At 41.9% G+C, this 23,379-nt stretch overlaps 1 protein-coding gene across 2 annotated transcripts in view; it reads left to right on the forward strand.

Annotated features, from left to right (window-relative positions):
* Positions 1-23,169, forward strand: part of pth2rb (parathyroid hormone 2 receptor b) — a 93,814-nt gene extending 70,645 nt beyond the window's left edge. The window contains exons 11-14 of one of the 2 annotated variants that reach the window (XR_013815899.1): positions 16,269-16,407; positions 17,594-17,635; positions 21,610-22,560; positions 22,782-23,169. Coding sequence is in view for 1 of the 2 variants with exons in the window: in XM_079808221.1 (XP_079664347.1) it covers positions 16,269-16,407; positions 17,594-17,635; positions 21,610-22,161 (733 nt within the window). In the remaining variant the exon portion in view is untranslated. Of the gene's footprint in view, positions 1-16,268; positions 16,408-17,593; positions 17,636-21,609; positions 22,674-22,781 lie in introns of those variants that run through there. The other variant, XM_079808221.1, reaches the window with a different exon arrangement.
* Positions 23,170-23,379: the final 210 nt, after the last annotated feature.

Consider the following 23,379-nt stretch of genomic DNA (forward strand, 5'->3'; position numbering starts at 1 on the left):
TATTTAAGTTCTCATCTTGTTTTATTGAAGACCTTAATAAACACATGGCTCAAATTTACAAAACATTGAGTCAAACAAGTTCTGTAGCTTTACAAAAGGAATATGCTACAAAAAATTAATAAATAACTTCCTGTTTTACAGAGGTAGCTTTACAAAACAGACATTTGAGTGCTTCCAATGCACAAAGTGCAATCTCTTAAAGGGTTAGTTCACCCAAAAATGTAAATTCTGTCATTAATGACTGACCCTCATGTGGTTGGACACCCGTCAGACCTCCGTTCATCTTCAGACACAAATGAAGATATTTTAGTGTAAATCTGATGCTCTGAAAGGCCTCCATTGGCTCAACTTTACACTCTCAAGACCCTTAAAAGACACTAAAGACGTCGTTACAAAGTCCATCTCACTACAGCGGCTCTACAATAACTTTATGAAGAGGCGAGAATAGTTTTTGTGTGCAAAAAAAACCTAAATAACGACTTATATAGTGATGACGATTTCAAAACACTGCATCATGAAGCTTCGAAGCGTTATGAATCAGTTAGTAGATTCAGCGGTTCAGAGCATTATGAATCAGCGAGTCGAATCATGATTCAGATTGCGTGTCAAACCGCCAAACTGCTGAAATCACGTGACTTTGGCGATACAAACCACTGAATCGACTCACTGATTCATAACGCTCTGAACCGCTGAATCGACTCACTGATTCATAACGGTCTGAACCGCTGAATCGACTCACTGATTCATAACGCTCTGAACCACTGAATCGACTCACTGATTCATAACGTTCTGAACCGCTGAATCGACTCACTGATTCATAACGCTCCAAACCGCTGAATCGACTCACTGATTCATAACGCTCTGAACCGCTGAATCGACTCACTGATTCATAACGCTCTGAACCGCTGAATCGACTCACTGATTCATAATGCTCTGAACCACTGAATCGACTCACTGATTCATAACGCTCTGAACCGCTGAATTGACTCACTGATTCATAACGGTCTGAACCGCTGAATCGACTCACTGATTCATAACGCTCTGAACCGCTGAATTGACTCACTGATTCATAACGCTCTGAACTGCTGAATTGACTCACTGATTCATAACGCTCCGAACCGCTGAATCAACTCACTGAATCATAACGCTCCGAACCGCTGAATCGACTCACTGACTCATAACGCTCTGAGCCGCTGAATCGACTCACTGATTCATAACACTCTGAACCGCTGAATCAACTCACTGATTCATAACGCTCCAAACCGCTGAATCGACTCACTGATTCATAACGCTCTGAACCGCTGAATCAACTCACTGATTCATAACGCTCCAAACCGCTGAATCGACTCACTGATTCATAACGCTCCAAACCGCTGAATCAACTCACTGATTCATAACGCTCCAAACCGCTGAATCGACTCACTGATTCATAACGCTCTGAACCGCTGAATCAACTCACTGATTCATAACGCTCTGAACCGCTGAATCAACTCACTGATTCATAACGCTCCAAACCGCTGAATCGACTCACTGATTCATAACGCTCCAAACCGCTGAATCGACTCACTGATTCATAACGCTCCAAACCGCTCAATCGACTCACTGATTCATAACGCTCCAAACCGCTGAATCGACTCACTGACTCATAACGCTTCGAAGCTTCATTATGCAGTGTTTTGAAATCGGTCAACACACGGGAAACTGCTTTGCTTTGGTCTTTTGCTGTTATTTTTGTTGGCCAATGGGAGTTTGTGCTTCATCATGGTTTCAGCGATATCTGTGGTTTCTCCACGGGGGTTTGCAGCTTTTCGATGACGTTCACGTCGGGTAATTACGTCACTTCAAAACGTCCCCATGGCAACAGGGGGAAATGGCGGCTCTTGTGTGAAGTAAACAAACATTTTTCAACTTTCTGCTAATATATATGACTTTTTTGCAACGAAAATGCGGGGATTATGAAATCATGCTAGCCCCGCATATGTTGCACGCGGAAACAGGCAATTTATGCGGCGAAAGTGCGGCGTATTTGAAAAAATGCAGCCCACGCATAAATATGGCTGATTATGCATAAACTTTTGCATAAAATCATGCGATCGCATAATGTCGTTTTTCTGGAGGGACTGTAATATAAAACAAAGTCTCAACTCTAAAATGTAAATAAATACCGTTTTGTGGTGACAGGTCGCTGTAGCGCTTCAGTTAAAGCTGCTCATGAACTGATCATCTCTTCCTTCTAGTTAATAATCAAATAAACATGAATGAACACTAAGATAAATGTTGTTTCAACCGCGGAAAGACGTCAGTACACACCATTTTTCAAGTTCAAGTCCACCGATGTTAATCTACAACAGGGGATAGAGTAGCTTGTAAATGTATAGATATTTAACAATATCTGTAAAAACCACCAAAACGTTTTAATGGGTGAAATTTAAATATTATTAGTGAGTTAGAACTCTATACTTATTTAACCCTCTGGTGCTCTTCATTTAGGGGTTGCATTGGTCGACTCCTAAAAATTAAACTTCCTCCACTCCAGTAAAACCAATGCAATTTATTTTCTTCAATAATATTTTTTCTTTTTAATTTTGTATTTTGAGATGATTTGATGGTATTTTTTAATATTTATGCAATAATTATGGTCTATTTTTGGCATTGAAAATTATATTTTAAATTATATATATTTTTTGAAGGCAGATTAGCCCCTCTTTTGGAATTATTTAAGAAATAATGCAACCATGTGTGTAATCACTAGAGGTCTCTATGGAGAATCCCCTAGTTCTGTTTTGAACACATTTAATGATTCATTTTTTATTTTTTTATGGATTTGAATATATATTTAAAAATATCTCAAAGACTATTTATTATAAAGTTTAATATATATTTTTTTTGTCAGAAATATAGATTTTTTTTCTGTGAATTTGTGTTTTTGCAGATTTCCCATTCATTTCCTATGGTGTCATTTTTGACCGAAGAGCACAAGTGGGAGTGTTTTTTTACGACCAATTAGCACGCTCGATTGCCCTCAATTTTTGCGTGTGTTTACATACCTAATGCTAGAAAAGTCACCAGTTTCATATCATTCTGATGAAGCTGTGATTTTTAAAAATCATCTCCGGTTACGTATGTAACCTAGGTTCCCTGAGAACAGGGAACGAGACGCTGCGTCAGCTTGACGCTACGGGGAACGCCTTCAGCGTGACAGGTGTCTGAATCACAATCGAATCACGTCAATCCTATTGACCGGCGACAGCCCATGACATCATCAAAGTGCGACCAGGAAGTATATAAGGGCGCCTTACCAACATGACACCGCCTCTTCGTCTTCAGGGACTGTTCGGCGGGCAGGCCCTGAGGCATGGCAAAGCGACGCAGCGTCTCGTTCCCTGTTCTCAGGGAACCTAGGTTACATACGTAACCGGAGACGTTCCCTTTCGAAAGGGAACTCGCGCTGCGTCAGCTTGACGCTACGGGGAACGAAATACCAACGCCGCCATGCCGAGGGGAGTGTATGCCCACTGGCAGTGACAACTGTCAGGACACGCAAATTCAAATGAAATGCTTGAACCACTTCCCCTCTGGTCACACAAGGCTGTCAGTGACAGCATTCCCTACGGTCATAGCCCAAGCTATAAGCCTCGTCAGGAACCTTAGTGCGGCTCCACGAGGTCCTAATCAGGCCGCTCAAAGGCCTGGATCCAACCCATTCAAAGGAAGGGGGCTCCTTTAAGGGAATGTGGCTAGGGGGCCCTAGGGCGCCCCAGCCAGCCACTAACGCCGCCAAGGCGGCCTAGCTTGGTGCCTTTTTCAAGGGGCACTTCGGCCGGGCCATCCTTGTCTGTTCGAGAACAGAGCCTCTGGATACTCGCCTCCTGAAGAGGCATCCAGTCCAAGGGACTGCAGAATGGCAGTGTCCTCCTCGAGCCGGATCTCAGAGACGGGCATCCTGGAGAGCGGTACTCAGCATAGCGCTTTCTACCCTTGCCAGCGAGGGGAGTCAATCTGCTCGATCCTAGGATCTACTGAGCTATTATCAGGTAGAAACACTCAGGAGGCCAGACTGGCCTAAAAGCTGATCCAACTTGGGAGGCCTCGCGAGGGGCCTACGACCATCTGATCAGGCCCAGGCAGCTTCGGGCTCACAGACGACCCTCGGAGAGAGGGGAGCTTAGGAAGGGGCTGCCCGGTAGGTAAGCCAGGTTGTAGGCTAGATTCCCTCCCATGGGAACCAAGTAGCAGAAGCGACCTCAGTCGCGCCAGGGTAAGACCATCCTCAGATGCTGCCAAATAAGGGGCAGATACCACTAGCTGTCAGCATATGCCAGTAAACAGTTCTTGAACTGAGAACCCAACCCCTCAGGGAGGCCTAGTGAGGCCTATTGCATGATAGCAGTACATGCCAAATGCTCGAGGAACCAACTCGGGAACTCGGCCAAAGGGAGGCCAGATAAGGCCCATCCCCATAATAGCAGTCGAAGCCCACTGTCGATGCAGCTGGAAACAGGAGCTCATCCCCTCAGGGAGACCTGGAGAGGCCCGCTACCTAATAGCAGGCTATGCTAGCCGCCCGAGCATTCTGACTCGGGAATTCCCCCTCAGGGAGGCCCAGTGCGGCCTATCGCCTGGTAGCGAGCTCACCGGGAGGCAGAGTAAGGCCTACCATCTGCCAGCAGTCCATGTTAGTCCATTTTTTGCCAGAGGCATCCTGGTCCCGGGGCTCACCCCTAGGGACAGTCAGGCAGCCGCACTGACTTATCATGGTCGACTGGCGTCCAAGGAGCCTTACAGCAGATCCGCGGAGGCGGCTTCCTGTTGTGGCAGGCACGAGACTGGCTGCTATATCTCCCGGCTGACAGCGGCTCCTCTGCTGGCTGACAAGACAACAAAGAGAAGTTATTAGTTGAAAATTCTGCTACTTGAGGCCGACATCGTTGGGGAGTAAACACATAGCAATCAAAAGGGGCCGACTTTGCAAAAGGCCTACTTTCCAAAGCTGACTACCTATCTAGGTTGCAGCTATTAATCGCTAACCTCCCCAACGTCGGGACTCACTCGCAAGGAGGCCTACTGAGGCCTACCACCTGACCCGGAGTCTACTGCCCAGACTGCCCAAGTTCTCCAAGGTCCCAACCTGGGGCTAATCCATCCCAGCGGCCCACTTTTCGGGCCTACTGTATGACAGTTGCAGTCTTACCAGCAGCGCCTACAAGCTCTGGAACCTAATTACATTACTCATGACAGGATACTCGGCAAAACAACGCCCTGGACCCCCTAAACGGGGGGAGTACCACGTACGCCACCCGCCCAATGAAGGACCTAGCTTTTGAAGCGGCCTATCGTTTAAATGCAAGGGCGTCAGCCATGGCAATGCTCTGGCTACAAGGGAGCTCACTACCAGACCATTTTCATTTTTTTTTTTTACAAAGGTTAAGAAGTGCCGCTCAACCCAAGCCATGGGTGAGGCAGAATGATACAGAGCTAGGTTAGCGAAATACTCTAATCTACCCTGTTTTAACAGAGGAGTACTGCCACATGCCAGGTATAATTCCAAAGAACTGGCGGCTTAAAACAACTAGCTCTGGAGGGCAAAGTTGAACAACATATACAACATCCTTACACCAAACAAAAAGGATGGCCTACCCCTCCAAGCGACCACTGGCTAGGTCGCTATCACATACTGCACAGCACCATCTGTATTGCTAGCTTTTTTTAAAAACCCCGAACACAGAAAAGGGGGCGGGCCTTGGCCGGACGACTCTACGTAAGAGACGGCTACATTAGGGAAATTTTTTTTTTTTTTTTTAACCCTAGAAGCATAGGCCAAAATAGATCTAAACCTGTTTTGTTTTAATGGGCTCTTTTTAGATCTAGCTGTAGTTGTAACAGTCTGATCCCAATTCTCTAGCCAGTCTTACACTGAGAGAGGACGCAGGCCGCTCTACCCTGAGGTGGCTACCAGTTACAAGCTTGAAGCTGGGAATTCTTACACGCAGCCTTCCTATATTCAGAGAAAAGCGCTACACACCCGCAGGAATGAGCTGGTGATATTCCCGTTTTTTTTTTTGTTTTTTTTTAGAGATAAAAAACATAATCAACAGCGCTTGCAAAAACCTGCTGAATATACTTTTAAAGCAACTGGCTTGTAAATTGCATTCGTTCTGGCCGTCCACAGAAATATCCAACTACTCCAAAGTGATCCCGAAATCCTCAGCAGGGAGCATGGAACAGAAAATGTATTAATATTTTCCCCACAGGGGACTTACCCGCTCGCCTGCAGCGCGCCATTGATATTCAACCACAATCTTTATTCATAATGTGTGTGCTTAGGTGCAGCATTACCACCGACCCGCTCGAGGGCGCTCTCACACACCAGGCCTGGCGGGGCGTCAGAGATTGGGGTACTTCCTTTTCCCGCTCATCACGGGCCCACCGCCTGATGTAGAGGCGTAGGGGAAAAGGGAATTATTAGAAGGAGGAAGGGCCTGCGTTAGTCTAGCGCCTCCTCGGAGGCGGAGACTGATCCCAACGTGGCCCTCCACGGCGCTGGTTCCGGGTCACTTGTCCGACGTCCTTCCTCTTCTGAGTGCGGGAGTCACGCTTTTTCCACGCCCTGCTTCAACCAGGAGGGGGCGCGCGAGAAGCGACGCTGGCTCGCTGGTCCTGCCGCCAGTCCTCAGACCGTGACGGACCGGAGCTTCCCGCCTGTCTGGGTGCCGCCCCGGATCTCCGCGGGATGCATGATCTAAATGCCGCCGAGCGCGCCCTCGCCTCTCTAAACCTTCCCACCACCGCCTCGACGGAGGTGCCGAAGAGTTCAGAGGGCGAGACCGGGGCATCGAGGAGAAAGGTCTTTTCTTTCCCCCCGATGTCCGCCAGGTTCAGCCACAGATGTCTCTCCGTGGCTACCATGGCCGCCATCGAACGACCGATGGCGACCGCTGTTTGTTTGGTAGCCCGGAGAGCAAAATCTGTGGTGCGACGCAGCTCGGCCATCGCATCAGGGGGTAGGCCCTCCCCCTGATCGAGATCCCTCAGCAGATCAGCCTGGTAAGCTTGCAACACCGCCATAGTGTGCAACGCCGACGCAGCCTGACCTGCCGACGTGTATGCCCTGCCGTTAAGGCGTGAGGTGGTCTTCAGCGCCTTAGAGGGCAGGGCAGGAGTTCTCAGTGTCGATGGCCTCCCAGACGCGAGATAGTTCGCGAACGTCTCGTCGATTGGTGGCATCGACACATAACCGGACTCGGCGGATCCCTCGACATCAGCGAAATTCCCTCGCTGATAACGAAAGATCCGAGCCGAGTACGGCTTCTTCCATGCCCCCGAGATCTGATCATGAAGATCGGGGAGGAATGGAAGGCTCCCAGGAGCTGCTGGATTGACGTCGGAGAGAAACCGATCATCGAGGCGGCTCGAACGCGCGGGCTCTCTCCTCGCGCGCCGCCACTGTAGCTGCAGTCTAGCAGTGGCACGCTCCATCACTTCCAGCAGCTCGTCATACACGGGGCAGGGCGGCTGAGAGGGTTCAGCCTCAGCTGATACTTCATCACCACCCTGCTCAGCTACCCCTTGCTCATCCGGAAGAGCACCAGCTGACAAAAGGGAGGAAAGGTCTGACTCCTCCCCCGGCAGCTGCCCCTCGCGATCTGACCGATCGTCAGAGAGAACCACGCCTCTCTCTAGACGATGAGCCAGATCCATCTGGGAACCCCATGATTGCAGCCGGCGCTCGGCCTCAGCACCGGCGGGACCGTCCCCAGAAGCTGGACCCACTTCCCTCGAGAAGAGGGCCAGACGAGAGCGGAGCGTCCGGATGGGAAGACGCTCGCAGTTGGCAAAGGAGGCTCCCTCGAGAACCTCCCGTGCGTGCTCTTCCCCCAGACAAAACACACAAAGGGTATGTGTGTCCTCAGGTGTAAGGAACCTGGGACACGGATCCGCGCACTTCCGGAAGTTATGCTTGGACTTCCCTGTGTGTTTCATTGCTTTTTATTCGTGATTCTTTCTCTCGAAGCAGACAAACAGTCCCTGAAGACGAAGAAGCGGTGTCATGTTGGTAAGGCGCCCTTATATACTTCCTGGTCGCACTTTGATGATGTCATGGGCTGTCGCCGGTCAATAGGATTGACGTGATTCGATTGTGATTCAGACACCTGTCACGCTGAAGGCGTTCCCCGTAGCGTCAAGCTGACGCAGCGCGAGTTCCCTTTCGAAAGGGAATCAAAATGTGTGGTTCATAAGTTCCGTTTTTCATAGGTGTGTGTGTGTATAAGTGTGCGTGTGTGTGTGTATAAGTGTGTGTGTGTGTCAATATCACACTCTTGATGTTTTAGAGTGTCACCCATTTACTGCTGTGTACTTTTTTTCAGCATCGTGGCCGATTTGTAGATTGTACACACAAATATTTGTAGAATTTTGCCGATTTCCCATTCATTTCCTATGGTCGGTCATTTATGACCGAAGACAATGAACGCAAATTTTTTTTACGACCGATTAGCATGCTCGAATCATGACCCCAATTATTTTGTGTGTTTACATACCTAATGCTAGAAAAGTCACCAAGTTTCATATCATTCTGATGAAGCTGTGATTTTTAAAAATTCAAAATTCAGAAATGACCGAAGAGCACCACAGGCAAACATGCACACTGCAAAACATGCTTTTCTTATTTAGTATTTCTGTCTTTTTTCCACTCCAAATATCTAAAAAAAAATCTTAAATCAAGATGCTTTTACTAAGGAAAATTACATATTTCTTCTTGATTTCTGGGGGGGGGGGTTGATTTCTAAAACAAGCTAATAAATCTGCCAATGGGGTAAGAAAAATAATCTTGTTTCTGTTTGGGACTGAAAATAGAAACAATAATTATTTTTCTAACCCCATTGGCAGATAAATTTGCTTGTTTTACGCAAAAACTCCAGAAAACAAGAAAAAATATAATGTCATTTAACTTATCTAGTAAATGCATCTTGATTTAAGAGATATATTTAGACTAGAAACAAGACAAAAATACTAAATAAGAGCATTTTTACAGTGCACACATGGCACCTCACGGCATGGTAAAAAAGTAAAAGAAAATTATTTCTATATCTAGAATAGCTTTATGGTATTTAGTCTATAAACATAAATACAAATGCACAAAACTGCAAGTATATGACAAAAATAGTCTGTAATTTGGCCTTTATTACTAATTTAATACATGTCAACATTACAAATTATTAGATATATTAACCTACATTTCTGACAAATTACCACGGTCACAGGTAGTGTTACCACAGTAAATCCATGATAAATGTTGGTGAATTGTTGGTTGAAACGGTTTCGGCTCAGTGTTTTTCCTGATTGTTAGTGTTGTTGTTAAGTCAGTGCTGTTTAACTGGCTTTAAACTCAATTAAATCACATAAAGATGTGCAGCTCGTACCGGAGACCTCTGCGCCAAACTCTAAAGCTTCTCATTGGCTGTTTAGTGGTCATGTGATCGAGACACTCAGCAAATAAACACATTTGTTCAGAGTCAGAGCTCGCGAGTCGCGCTGCGCACAAGTAGCACTGTTTCGTTCCGCTTTTGCCGGCGTTTCCCTGGCCTAAAATATAGAACATTGACATTGTGAAACTGCACGATTTGTAAATTATGCGTGGCGGGCCACATATAATATAAGTTAATATACAAGCTGTGGGCCGGATTTTGGACACCCCTGATCTACAAACTCTCTTGACTGCTTTGTCGGATAAAAATGGCGGATTATGATTGGTCAGATCGCCTGTCAATCAAACTCCCAGCGAAGGGAGGGATCATGTTTGTAAGAACCACAAGTTACATTGGATTTAATAATTGTGAATAAAGTGTCATATAATATTTGGTTACACTTTATTTTAAGGTGACATTGTACTTAAGTACTGAGTAATATTAATTAACTACATGTACTTACTATAGGGTTAGGGTTTGGCTTAGTTACTAGTTAAGTACATGTAGTAATGTGCAACTACGTCAATTTAAATTAAAGTGTTACCTAATGTTTAATCCTCATCCCACCCTCGCACAAATCCTTCCCTCGTGGGTCAAAATGACCTGAAACCCTAAAATGATAACTTTTATTTTATGTTTAAGGGAGCAAGGCAGATATTTGACCATGTAACATTTTGATTTCCAGTTAATTTTGTGAATAAACATTGAAATAAATGACTAGAACGAATCCTAAATCATGTGAACAGAATTAGAGCCGCATCTGGAGAGTGTTTGAAACCAACAGAGGTTTGAGAAGCTCAAGTGAAATTAACACAGGCAATGAAAGCCATTAATGACGTTACGGATGAACGGGCACAGTCACATTTGACTATTAATAAGAGTCGGACTTATGCTCTGAACTTGAAGTGATTAAGCAATTTACATTAGATTTGAGTTCAGTGCAGGTCTCCTCAACTTCTTCCAGAACCCATTATTTGAGGTTATGAAAATCAGACTCAAAACTCAACTCAACTTTTCTCATTTTCTGGCATGTAATGCAATAATAATCCTTCAGAGAGACTTTGACTCTCACGCTCACGGTGTCTCGCTCTCATTTCAACCTCAATCTCTCAGCTCTCAGTGCCGAGACGGAGGCGGTTTTCCATCGCTTTACTCCGTGTGAAAACCATCATGTTTCCGTTTTATATTTCAAATCTAACAGTGGTGTAAAGTATTTGTCTGAATGTAATTAGCTGCTGTATTTAAGTATTTCTTTGGGCTACTTGTATTTTCAAAAGATATGAATAACTTTTAGTCCCTTCTTGATTACATTTTTGAGTACGTATATGTGACCCGTACTGGAAAAAATGAGTCACAACGAGTTAAAACCTTAAAATGATGTATGATTTGCTGGAATCAGACTAGGTCAAGGTCAAGTTTATTTATATAGCCCTTTAAAACAGCATAAATGCTGACCAAAGTGCTGCACAATATATCAAACAAAACACCCTCATACAATATCATTTAAGCACTAATAATAAAATATCAAAAGAAACCAAACAAAAGTAATAAAATTAAGAAATTAATATCAAATTAAACATATGCCTGAGAAAAAAAGTATGTTTTGAGAGAAGATTTAAATGTAGAAAGAGTAGGGGAAAGTCTAATAGACACAGGTAGGGGATTGCAGAGCTTAGGACCATGAACTGAGAAAGCTCTGTCACTTTTAGATTTAATACGAATACGAATGGATAAGTTCTGAAATATACGAAGGGGCAAGACCATGAATTGATTTAAATACAAATACTAAAACCTTAAAATCAACTCTTAAACGAACGGGTAGCCAATGAAGTGATGACAACACAGGTGTAATATGTTCTCTCTTTTTTGTCCCTGTTAAAAAATAAAATCATGACTGAGCTACACATGTTTGACGTCGATGGAGTCAGCAAAGTCAATTTTGAGAAAAATCAAGTTAAAGTTAAGCAACCATACCTTAAACTCCCTGGTTATCTGACACACACCCCATATCTATAGAAAACTCATGAAAAAAATATATAAATATTCAACTTTTTTTTCCATGATACAATGGTTTAACATTAATGAGACAGACAGCCTATATATTACAATATACTCTACCGCACGGATCTAATATAATGTTACACATGGGCGTCACTAGGCCCTTTTTAGGGGGGGCTTCACCACCAAACTTCTGTCCAGCCCCCCTAAAAAAAAATTGTGATTAACCTTTATAACATACACTCTAAAAAAAAAGGCTCGTAATCATAGGGGAACCTTTTTTAGTGCTATATAGCACCAATTTTGGTGCTTCAGTGGTTCTTCAGAGGTGCTATATAGCACCTTAGTCAAAGAACCGGTGAAGAACCGCTGAAGAACCGCTGAAGAACCACTGAAGCACCAAAATTGGTGCTATATAGCACTAAAAAAGGTTCCCCTATGATTACGAGCCAAGAACCATTTTTGGTGCCATATAGAACCTTTTTTTTTTTAAAGTGTATGAAACTGGCGGGAGGCTTCGTCCCGTCTATTAATCCGCGTGTTCTTCACTCCGCAGCGAAAGCAGAAGCAGAGGTGTGTGTGTTGATCTGAGCTCTCATTGGTCTGTCACCGCTCGTCAATGTCAACATATTTGAGAAAACCAATCAGATCAGAGTAACGTAAGGCGGGCTTTATGTTCACAGAAGCTGCTGAGGCTGAGTGAGAATATTAGCAGCGCGACTCGACATCAAGTGAGAGATATAGCAAAACTAAACGTTTCAGCTGCTTCTGTAAGTCAGAAACTTTAAACAAATGACAAAAATATTCAGGCAAATTGATAAACTTGTCTAATTTCGCCATTTTGAATTAAAATAGGCCTATGTAATGTCATTTATAATATAATTTACAAACAAGAAATATTAACAAAGCCGTTTTCTTCAGATTAGTCATAAGATTAATAATGAATGTGTGCATATTGTGAATTAATAATTCCATTTGTAGCTCTCAGTCAATAATAAAGCTCAGCTTTTTTCAGCCTGTATTGTGCATATTGTGAACTAATTTAAAAAAATGTAGCTACCCTAGCTTTCCTGTTAGCCTTCAGTAAATTAACATGTCCACAAAAATGGAAAAACTGTATCAGTCATATCAAGCTGTTTTTTTTTTTTTTTTTTGGCATTCAGGACATCTTAAAATGCACATACACTCATCTAAAGGATTATTAGGAACACCTGTTCAATTTCTCATTAATGCAATTATCTAATCAACCAATCACATGGCAGTTGCTTCAATGGATTTAGGGGTGTGGTCCTGATCAAGACAATCTCCTGAACTCCACACTGAATGTCGGAATGGGAAAGAAAGGGGATTTAAGCAATTTTGAGCGTGGCATGGTTGTTGGAGCCAGACGGGCCGGTCTGAGTATTTCACAATCTGCTCAGTTACTGGGATTTTCACGCACAACCATTTCTAGGGTTTACAAAGAATGGTGTGAAAAGGGAAAAACATCCAGTATGCGGCAGTCCTGTGGGAGAAAATGCCTTGTTGATGCTCGAGGTCAGAGGAGAATGGGCGACTGATTCAAGCTGATAGAAGAGCAACTTTGACTGAAATAACCACTCGTTACAACCGAGGTCTGCAGCAAAGCATTTGTGACGCCACAACACACACAACCTTGAGGCGGATGAGCTACAACAGCAGAAGACCCCACCGGGTACCACTCATCTCCACTACAAATAGGAAGAAGAGGCGACAATTTGCACGAGCTCACCAAAATTGGACGGTTGAAGACTGGAAAAATGTTGCCTGGTCTGATGAGTCTGGATTTCTGTTGAGACATTCAGATGGTAGAGTCAGAATTTGGCGTAAACAGAATGAGAACATGGATCCATCATGCCTTGTTCCCACTGTGCAGGCTGGTGGTGGTGGTGTAATGGTGTGGGGGATGTTTTCTTGGCACACTTTAGGCCCCTTAGTGCCAATTGGGCATGGTTTAAATGCCACGGCCTACCTGAGCATTGTTTCTGCCCATGTCCATCCCTTTATGAGCACCATGTCCCCATCCTCTGATGGCTACTTCCAGCAGGATAATGCACCGTCACAAAGCTCCAATCATTTCAAATTGGTTTCTTTAACATGACAATGAGTTCACTGAACTAAAATGGCCGCCACAGTCACCAGATCTCAACCCAATAGAGCATCTTTGGGATGGGGTGGAACGGGAGCTTCGTGCCCTGGAAGTGCATCGAAAATCGAAATTAGCCCGCGCGCATTCCCACTCATTTTGCCACATGTGTACTCTTTACTCCGATACATTTGTGATGAGTAATGCAATTACTTGTTACATTTTGCATGGCACCTAACTTAGTTTAAATTAGTTTTTTCTTTGAGTTTTCCACGTACAGACAATACCATTGTCAAAATGATCCTCATTCACACAGATCCGCAAACACGACTGAAAACGCTGTATTCTGCTGCCATACCATAGAGACAGAGCGTCATAATCTGAAAACCAATGCTCTCCATTGACTTTGTATTGCGTGAAGCGCCTCCTCGTCATTTCTGACTTATAACAAATAACAGAAAAAAAGCACCTAAAAGCGGCTGTTACAGGGTGTACAGCAAACAAGCTAAACAACACAAAACTTAAAGTTTTAATAAGCTGTCGACCCAAAAAAACAAGCGTTTAAGTGGACAAAAGTGGATACAGGCAATTGAGACGGATGTTATATTACACTGAGAACTACGCCCACTGGAGGGGAACGTAATCGGCGACAGGTTATACTAAAATATAATATATATAAAACTGACATTTGGATATTTGACAGTGACAAAATGTTTACTGCACACGTAGGCATACTGAGACATACTGAGTGTGAAAATATCAGCTAACCGAAGGTGCGTAGGATCCTATTGAAACCGCTAGCATTCCTATTATTCTTCTTCTCCCGCCATGGGAGTCTATGGCAGCCCATAGAACCATATGGTAAAAAGTTGTGAAATTTGGCACACTCATAGAGGACAGTCTTGTCTGTCATCACAGCAAATTTGGAGTCTCTAACTCAATCCCTCTAGCGCCACCAACTGTCCAAAGTTTGACTCATGTTTATGCTAATAACTTTTGAACCGCAAGGGCTAGAAATTCCCACTGATTCCTGAGCTCATGTCGACATGAAAATCCCGCCATTTTTAATTTTACGAAAAACCTACTTTTGCGAACCTAGACGGTTTGTCCGATTTGCAAGAAAATGTAACCAGATCATCTTCAGCCAGTGTTGACAAAAAGTTATTGAATTCAAGTTGATTCGTCAAATCGTTTTCGATTAACGCTCGAACAAATTTTACGTAGCGGTTGCGAAAATACACTTAAGGCTATATCTCTGCAACGCTTTATCGTATTCAAACCAAACTTGGTACATGTGATCACAAGCATGATCTGAGGCAACATGCAGCGTTTCGGCGCAGCGCCATCTACTGGTCCGGAGATGCAAAAAATTGCTATTTTTGGTTATAACTTATGAACCGTTTGTCCAAAAATCATACAAGTGGTCTCCTTAGATTTGGGGTGTCATGCCGAGTCGACTGATATCAAATTTTACCATATCAGCCATTTTGGCTGTCGGCCATTTTGAATTATGTGCTAAAATGCTGTTTTTTATGAACACATTAACGGATTGTTACAAATCTCGGTTTAGGTCATCAGCACAATGCCCTGAAGGAGCCTAAGAAGTTCTGAAACAGCACCAACTAGTGGAGATTTTTTTTCCAAACGCTTATAACTTTGGGTGTGGTTAACTTATTTTCATGGGAGTAACTTTTTTCGTCCTGAATTCTTGCCGAGTCCAACGATACCAGACTTGCCAGGTTTCGGCGTATGGTTTGTGCAGCGTTGTAATTTAGCGCTTATAAAACGTTAGCTGATATCTTCAAAACCGCTAGTCCGATCGAGACGAAACCAGCGTCAGAAGTTCGAAAACATAGGTTTATAGCGATAAGTATATGCCCAAATGTCAAAATATTGATAGTAAGGGGGAGTAAAATCCAATCAAAGTCAGGTGTCAGTCATTTTTTACGTGTTTTTTCATATAAATGTCTATAACTCCAAAACAAAATTAGATATTTTCACCAAAATTGACACACACATGTATGGGCTCACTCCGAAGACACTATAATAGAACACAACATAAAATTCCCATAGACTACAATGCATTTTTCAGCCTTTTTGCCTAAAATCATCTTTAAATGTGTTTAATTGCTGCAGTTGGTCTAACCCTCCCAGCCATTTTGGCATGTCTTGTCTTCTTATTTGCGCTTGGCCCCGGCTTATTGCTGCTTGTTTTACTTAACTTTACTTTATTTACCCGTTATACTGGAGATACATTTTTTTTTAAGGATATTGCTTTACTTATGGCTTTTTTGAGCACTTGAGATTATCTGAGACTTGAGTGTTTGTAGACGTTTAAGAGCCTGTTGTGTCAACCTTGATTTATTGCAATATTGAGGTGTTCAGTTTTATTTAGATTTTAGAAAATGTGATTGCTCTCTCACAAATCAGCTGTTTCTTGTTTTTCACTGGTGTGTCTCTCAGATGGAGAGGACTAGTGCTTCTTTGAGCCTTCATTCGGTACGGGTAACTAAAATCAGATATAGTCGTATTGGAACTGGTGACTTATAACTTGTAATGGAGTCATTTTTGCTGTAAGGTATCTGTACTTTTACTCAAGTGTGGTTTTCAGGTACTCTTTACATCTAACACCATCACTTTATCATTTTGTAAGGTGGTTTAGGATTGAATAATGATGGGAAAATGTGTCTGTTTGTGTCCAGGAAGCTGGCTAAGTCCACACTGGTTCTGGTTCTGGTCTTCGGTGTCCACTACATTGTGTTTGTGGGAATGCCGCACACATTCACAGGTCTTGGATGGGAGCTGCGCATGTACTGTGAACTCTTCTTCAACTCGTTCCAGGTGCGTCTATTTCCACTCTCAATAAACACTCACTAATGTGGCGTTAGATAACGGGGAATATAATAATGTGTCAGTTTCCATTTCGGATTAATTTGCTCTGTTGGCGTGATAAATAACTGCACTTTCATATTTCAGAAGCATTTTGCGGCTTATCTGTGGACAGTGTGAACTGAAACAACACATGGAATAATTGACGGGAGATAAAAGACAATTTACAAAATAATTGAATAGATAAAATAAATTAAACTAAAATTAATAAGTTGCCGCTGAGGTGCATCAGAAGCTCTGTGCTGTGAAATAAAGATTACATGAAAATCATTTAAATTACATTAAGATTAATTCAATTAAAAGTTGGTGCTGGGATGCATCAGAAGCTTTCTTTCTTTTCGTTTGTCTGTCTATAAATACATGTAATTAAAATAGAATACATTAAAAGTTTTTACTGAGATACAGCGAAAGCTTTCCTTCTTTCTGTCTTGAGTGGAAATTACAAATTAAAATAAAATAGATAAAAAATTGGTGCTGCGGTCCATTAGAAGCTTTTCTGTCTTTCCTGTGAAAATAAAGTTAATATAATTTAAAAGAAAAGAGAAGTTGGTGTGGAAGCTTTTTTCTTTGTTTTTCCCACTTTATTCTGAGAAATAAAAGTTACAATAAATTAAATTAAAAATAAAAGTTGGTGCTGAGTAAATTAAAAGCATTTTTTCTTTGCTTTTCTGTCTTTCCTGTGAAACAAAAGCCCCCAAAAAACTGAATATTTATACTTATTCTTATTTATATAAAATAAATAAGAATGGTTTTTATACATGAATAAATGAACAATATGTATAATAAATATATTTATTGATAAACGAAATAGCGAAACCAGTTAAAGTATAAAACCGCGAACTGAGGGGAACGCGGATATGATGTCATCGACAGGCCACGCCCTCTCACGTCTCGATTCCTCGGGTAAAATAGCATCTCACGATTACAAATAGTCGGAAAACATTTGGGATATTGTAAGTATTCAACTGAACAAAATATATAACACTGGCCTAGTGATGTTTGGATATTTTACTGAAAAATGTTTTACATAGTGCAGCTTTAAAAAAAAAAAATAATAATAATAATGCACAAGTTTGGCAAGAAACATTCTCTCACTCCTGATATTATTTTCTCACCGGTGTTTGCTGGTCTCTTTCAGGGATTTTTTGTCTCCATTATCTACTGCTTCTGCAATGGAGAGGTAAGTGTGGGTGATACAACATTTATATTTAAAATTCTGACACTTTAGCAAAGTAAATTTTCACACTGATCCTGTCAACCTTTCACTCAAAGACAACGGTTGTGTCTGAAATCGCGTACTATGTGAGTAGGAACTAGGGATGCCACAATTCTCAATATAATATTGAACCGTTCGGTACGGCATTCACGGTTCAATACGCGCTTGTGAATTGCGTTTTTTTCGGTTTCGCATTTAATTAATTATTTTTCTACAAATTCTATAATTTGCCTCCATCCCAATACTGAACAACGCGACATACATTCACATCACAGGTTAGTGGTAGAGTTATACTCACAGGACACTATAGTTATTCACAATCACCAAAGTTCATTATTTGCATGCGTTTTAAAGCCTTGCCGTTTCATTCGCGTGCGCGGTTTAACATGCGCTTTTCAGAGCGCGCGCACTAAACGCCTGTCAAACACGTGATTACTGGACTAAGTAGTCGTCTTACTGCGCTAATACTGTCAAATACACACAAGGTTAACATAAACACAGTCGGTTATGTCTAAAGTGAAAGTAAAATCGCAATCGTGACTGTATATTAGATGTGTAGACAGCAGCGCAGCCAGTGAACACGCGGTCCTTAAAGGGACAGTTCACCTCTAAAATTATGTCATTATTTACTCACTCTAATATTTCACTATCAATGTTTCAAACCTGTATTCATTTCTCGATGACATAATTTTCAGTTTTGAGTGAAATATCCCTTTAATGTTAATACAACAACAAAAGACAAAGAGAAAATCACTCACTGCTCTTGACTGAAGAACTAATACAGTAGCTTTAATAAGAATCAGTGTATATTTTATAGTGAAGTCTATGTAATGTTTTATTTTTACATTTATTCATTCAATTTCATACTTAAATGCTGCTGTACAGCTCTGAGCTGCCAGTGTAAATCTTTATATATATTTATTTTATATTATCCAATACAGGAATGTGTACAAGGGTTTTTTTAAGTAAAGTTTTAAGTTTAAGTAAGGTTTTTCAATTCTTTTAAGTAAAATAAAGAAAGAGTATTGCAATAAAAAAATTGTCTTTTTTCTCTTTAACCTCTTGCTGTTCCTGTCGCCTAAGAATAGAATAACAAAAAATGTATGTGACAAGCCATCAGAACCGAACCGAACCGAAAACCGTGGGTAAAAACCGAGGTATATATTGAACTGTGGACTAACTGTATTGTTGCATCCCTAGTAGGAACTACTTTTGAATTTGAACAAATTTCGTGATGTTAAAAAAGTACATTCAATATATATACATTCGATATAGTATGAATGAGTGTAGTATAAATGTAATCCGGACATACTACATCCGCCATGTTGTCGTTTTCACACCGTTTGCTAACTAGATGTGATGCGATAAGATTCTAGCGTCAAGCAACTTGTCTGTCCACACCAAGCGGCAGTTTCTCCTCACCCTCATGTGGTTGGACACCCGTCAGACCTCCGTTCATCTTCAGACACAAATGAAGATATTTTAGTGTAAATCTGATGGCTCAGAAAGGCCTCCATTGGCTCAACTTTACACTCTCAAGACCCTTAAAAGACACTAAAGACGTCGTTACAAAGTCCATCTCACTACAGTGGTTCTACAATAACTTTATAAAGCGACAAGAATAGTTTTTGTGCGCAAAAAAAACCTAAATAACGACTTATATAGTGATGACGATTTCAAAACACGGCATCATGAAGCTTTCGAAGCGTTATGAATCAGTGAGTCGTTTCAGCGGTTTGGAGCGTTATGAATAGGGTTGGGTACCGAAATCCGGTTCCAATATGGCACCGGTGCTTATATAACCGGTATGTACCGGACCGAATCAGAACGCAGATTTCGGTTCCTCATTTCGGTGCCAAAATTCAAACGTGCTTTCGCGCTTTGGCTGAGCCAGAGACAGACGCTCAGCGCTCGTCACATCACAACTCATGACAACTATTCAGTGTTTTCAACCACATCTCATGACAACTATTCAGTGTTTTCAACCACATCATGTTTATTTCAGGTTTCAGACATAAAATGTTCATAAGTACTAGCAAAAAACACACACAGATGTCTATGAAAGCGGCAATGACAATCCTTTCAGACGGTTATAATTTGACTAACGTTACGTGTTTTATTCACATCAGATACATGCACATTATATAGTAACTATATAGTTTACTCTGTTCTTCTTCCAGTTCACTGGTCACTTACTTTCATGTATTTCGTGAGACGTGAATGAACTCAAGTGTTGTAAATCCGACAGATCCGATTCTGAGGCGCAAACTAACATGGCGCCGCCCATTGCGCTTTATAGATCAACTAACACACATTCACTCACACATTTGAACATCAGATAGTTCGTGACACAGTTAAGAAGTTTGTGAATATTTTGAATAAAAAGAAAAAACGAAATAAACCCGATACAGCTGAGCTGTCAGCGCTATTGCGGCTGCTGTGTGTCATGTGAGAAAAATGACGCGTCGCCATGGAAACATTAAGGCGATGCGTTCTAAAATATTTAGCCAGAGAATATGATCATATTTCAAAAAAGAGCTGAAGCTCGAAGCTGGTTAGTAGCAGAGCAAGAATACAGACGACTGCTGTTATTACTGTAACTGTTTAGAGTTATATTAGGCTTGTTGTAGTTGGGTGGCTTAGGTTTTACTGTGAATATGTCAATTATAATTTGTAAATAAGTAAATTGTGTTTTGTATTTATTTATATTCATACATTTAAGTATACATTAAACTTTTAATAAATGGTTCAATTTAAATAATAAATAAATAAATAAATAAAAAGCCATTTAATGTCATCCACCTCGTTTGGTGGCCTTTAAAAAAAAAAAAAGTATCGGTTCAGGCATCGTTTAGGCACCGGAACCGTTTTAAAAGTATCGGTTTGGCACCGGAATCGAAAAAAACCCAAACGATACCCAACCCTAGTTATGAATCAGTGAGTCGATTCAGCGGTTTGGAGCGTTATGAATCAGTGAGTCGATTCAGCGGTTTGGAGCATTATGAATCAGTGAGTCGATTCAGCGGTTCGGAGCGTTATGAATCAGTGAGTCGATTCAGCGGTTTGGAGCGTTATGAATCAGTGAGTCGATTCAGCGGTTTGGAGCATTATGAATCATTGAGTCGATTCAGCGGTTTTTAAAGCGTTATGAATCAGTGAGTCGATTCAGCGGTTTGGAGCGTTATGAATCAGTGAGTCGATTCAGCGGTTCGGAGCGTTATGAATCAGTGAGTCGATTCAGCGGTTCGGAGCGTTATGAATCAGTGAGTCGATTCAGCGGTTTGGAGCGTTATGAATCAGTGAGTCGATTCAGCGGTTTGGAGCGTTATGAATCAGTGAGTTGATTCAGCGGTTCGGAGCGTTATGAATCAGTGAGTCGATTCAGCGTTTTGGAGCGTTATGAATCAGTGAGTCGATTCAGCGGTTTGGAGCGTTATGAATTAGTGAGTCGATTCAGCGGTTCGGAGCGTTATGAATCAGTGAGTCGATTCAGCGATTTGGATCGCCAAATTTCAGCAGTTTGGCGGTTTGACACGCGATCCGAATCATGTTTCGACTCACTGATTCATAACGTTTCGAAGCTTCATGATGCCGCGTTTTGAAATCGGTCAACACTATATAAGTCGTTATTTAGGATTTTTTTGCGCACAAAAACTATTCTCGCCGTAAATTCATAAAGTTATTGTAGAGCCACTGTAGTGAGATGGACTTTGTAACGACGTCTTTAGTGTCTTTTAAGGGTCTTGAGAGTGTAAAGTTGAGCCAATGGAGGCCTTTCAGAGCATCAGATTTACACTAAAATATCTTCATTTGTGTCTGAAGATGAACGGAGGTCTGACGGGTGTCCAACCACATGAGGGTGAGGAATTAATGAATTAATGGGTGAACTAACCCTTTAAAGACTCCACAACTGCTCATGATCCTCTGTTCTACCCTAGGTCCAGACTGAAATCCGTAAGACCTGGCTCCGTTGGACTCTTGCGTTCGACTGGAAGGGTCCTGTAGTTTTGGCGAACTACCGCTACGGGCCGGTCCTGAACAGCAGTGGTGCCAGTGTCCAGTCCCAGCTGACCTCTGTGAGCCGCAGTTCTGCCCTCCTCACCAGCAGGGTGTACCGTTGCTCCGCTCAGACCAATGTCAGCTCGCTCACACAGCCCTCACACACACACGCCATCCTGCCCGGGTACGTCTTCAGCAACTCGGACATCGAGAGCCTTCCGCCTTCCATCCCGGAAGAAATCGACGAGGAGGCCAAACACATCGACGACATCACGTTCAAAGAAAGCGCTAAAACCACCGTACGACAGGAAGCCCTCAGCATTTGTTTCGAAGAGAGTGTGCAAATCACGGCCCATGTGGATTCTGAGGATAAAGTCATAAAGAGGGACGATGACGCCGTCCCTACGGGAATCACCAAATGCATCTCGCGGAAGGATTCTTTATCTGTGACGTACCACAGTTTGGATCAGGAGGAAGAGGAAGTACTTTAAAAGGCTTCATTTAACGTGAATTGCCTTTTGCAACCCATTTTACTGTGGCCAGCGTAAAAGGAAAGTCGCCAGAGAAAGAAGAGCTAGTTTGGGGGGGGGTTGGGGTATTTCTTTGAAATTACATGAATTGATTGATTCATAGTAAAACCCAGAACGTGCATTAAAAAAAGTAAATAGCGTCCATTTCACTTCAAAAATCTCAATGCATTGCCATTTGCAACCCATTTTACTTCCGTAATGTGACGTATTTACTATTGAAACAGGATATTCAACAACAACAACACAAAAAAAAACCTGGATTTTATCCTTTGGGAATTGATTGGATTGTCAAAATTGGTTGTGCAGACCTAAATGGAGTCCGACCTGAATGAGAGTTTGCTAAGAAAGTGTATTAAGAAAGTAAATGGCGTCCATTTTGATTTAATGCTTACTTTAAAAATCTCAATGCATTGCCATTTGCAACCCATTTAACTTCCGTAATGTGATGCGTTTACTATTGAAACAAGATATTCAACTAAAAACCTGGATTTTATCCTTCAGGAATTGATTGGATTGTCAAAATTGGTTGTTCATACCAAAAATGGAGTCCGACCTGAGAGTTTGCTAAGAAAGTGTATTAGGAAAGTAAATGGCGTCCATTTTGATTTAATGCTTACTTCAAAAATCTCAATGCATTGCCATTTGCAACCCATTTTACTTCCGTAATGTGATGCGTTTACTATTGAAACAAGATATTCAACAACAACAACAAAAAATTATCCTTCGGGAATTGATTAGATTGTCAAAATTGGCCGTATACCAAAAATGGAGTCGCCCTAGAAAGAAAAGGTCGTTTTTTTGGGGGGAAAAATATATCTTTGGAACAACAAGCATTGATTTATACTAAGACACATAATGTGTATTAAGAAAGTAAATGGCGTCCATTTTGATTTAATGATTTATTTCAAAAATCTCGCAACCCATTTTACTTCCATAATGTGACGTATTTATTATCGAAACAGGATATTCAACAAAAAAAAACTGGATTTTATCCTTTGGGAATTGATTGGATTTTCAAAATTTGCTGTACAGACCAAAATGGAGCCAGACCTGAATGAGAGTTTACTAAGAAAGTGTATTAAGAAAGTAAATGGCGTCCATTTTGATTTAATGCTTACTTCAAAAATCTCAATGCATTGCCATTTGCAACCCATTTTACTTCCGTAATGTGATGTATTT

This window comes from Gobio gobio, assembly GCF_949357685.1.
Source record: "Gobio gobio genome assembly, chromosome: 24".
NCBI lineage: Eukaryota > Metazoa > Chordata > Actinopteri > Cypriniformes > Gobionidae > Gobio > Gobio gobio.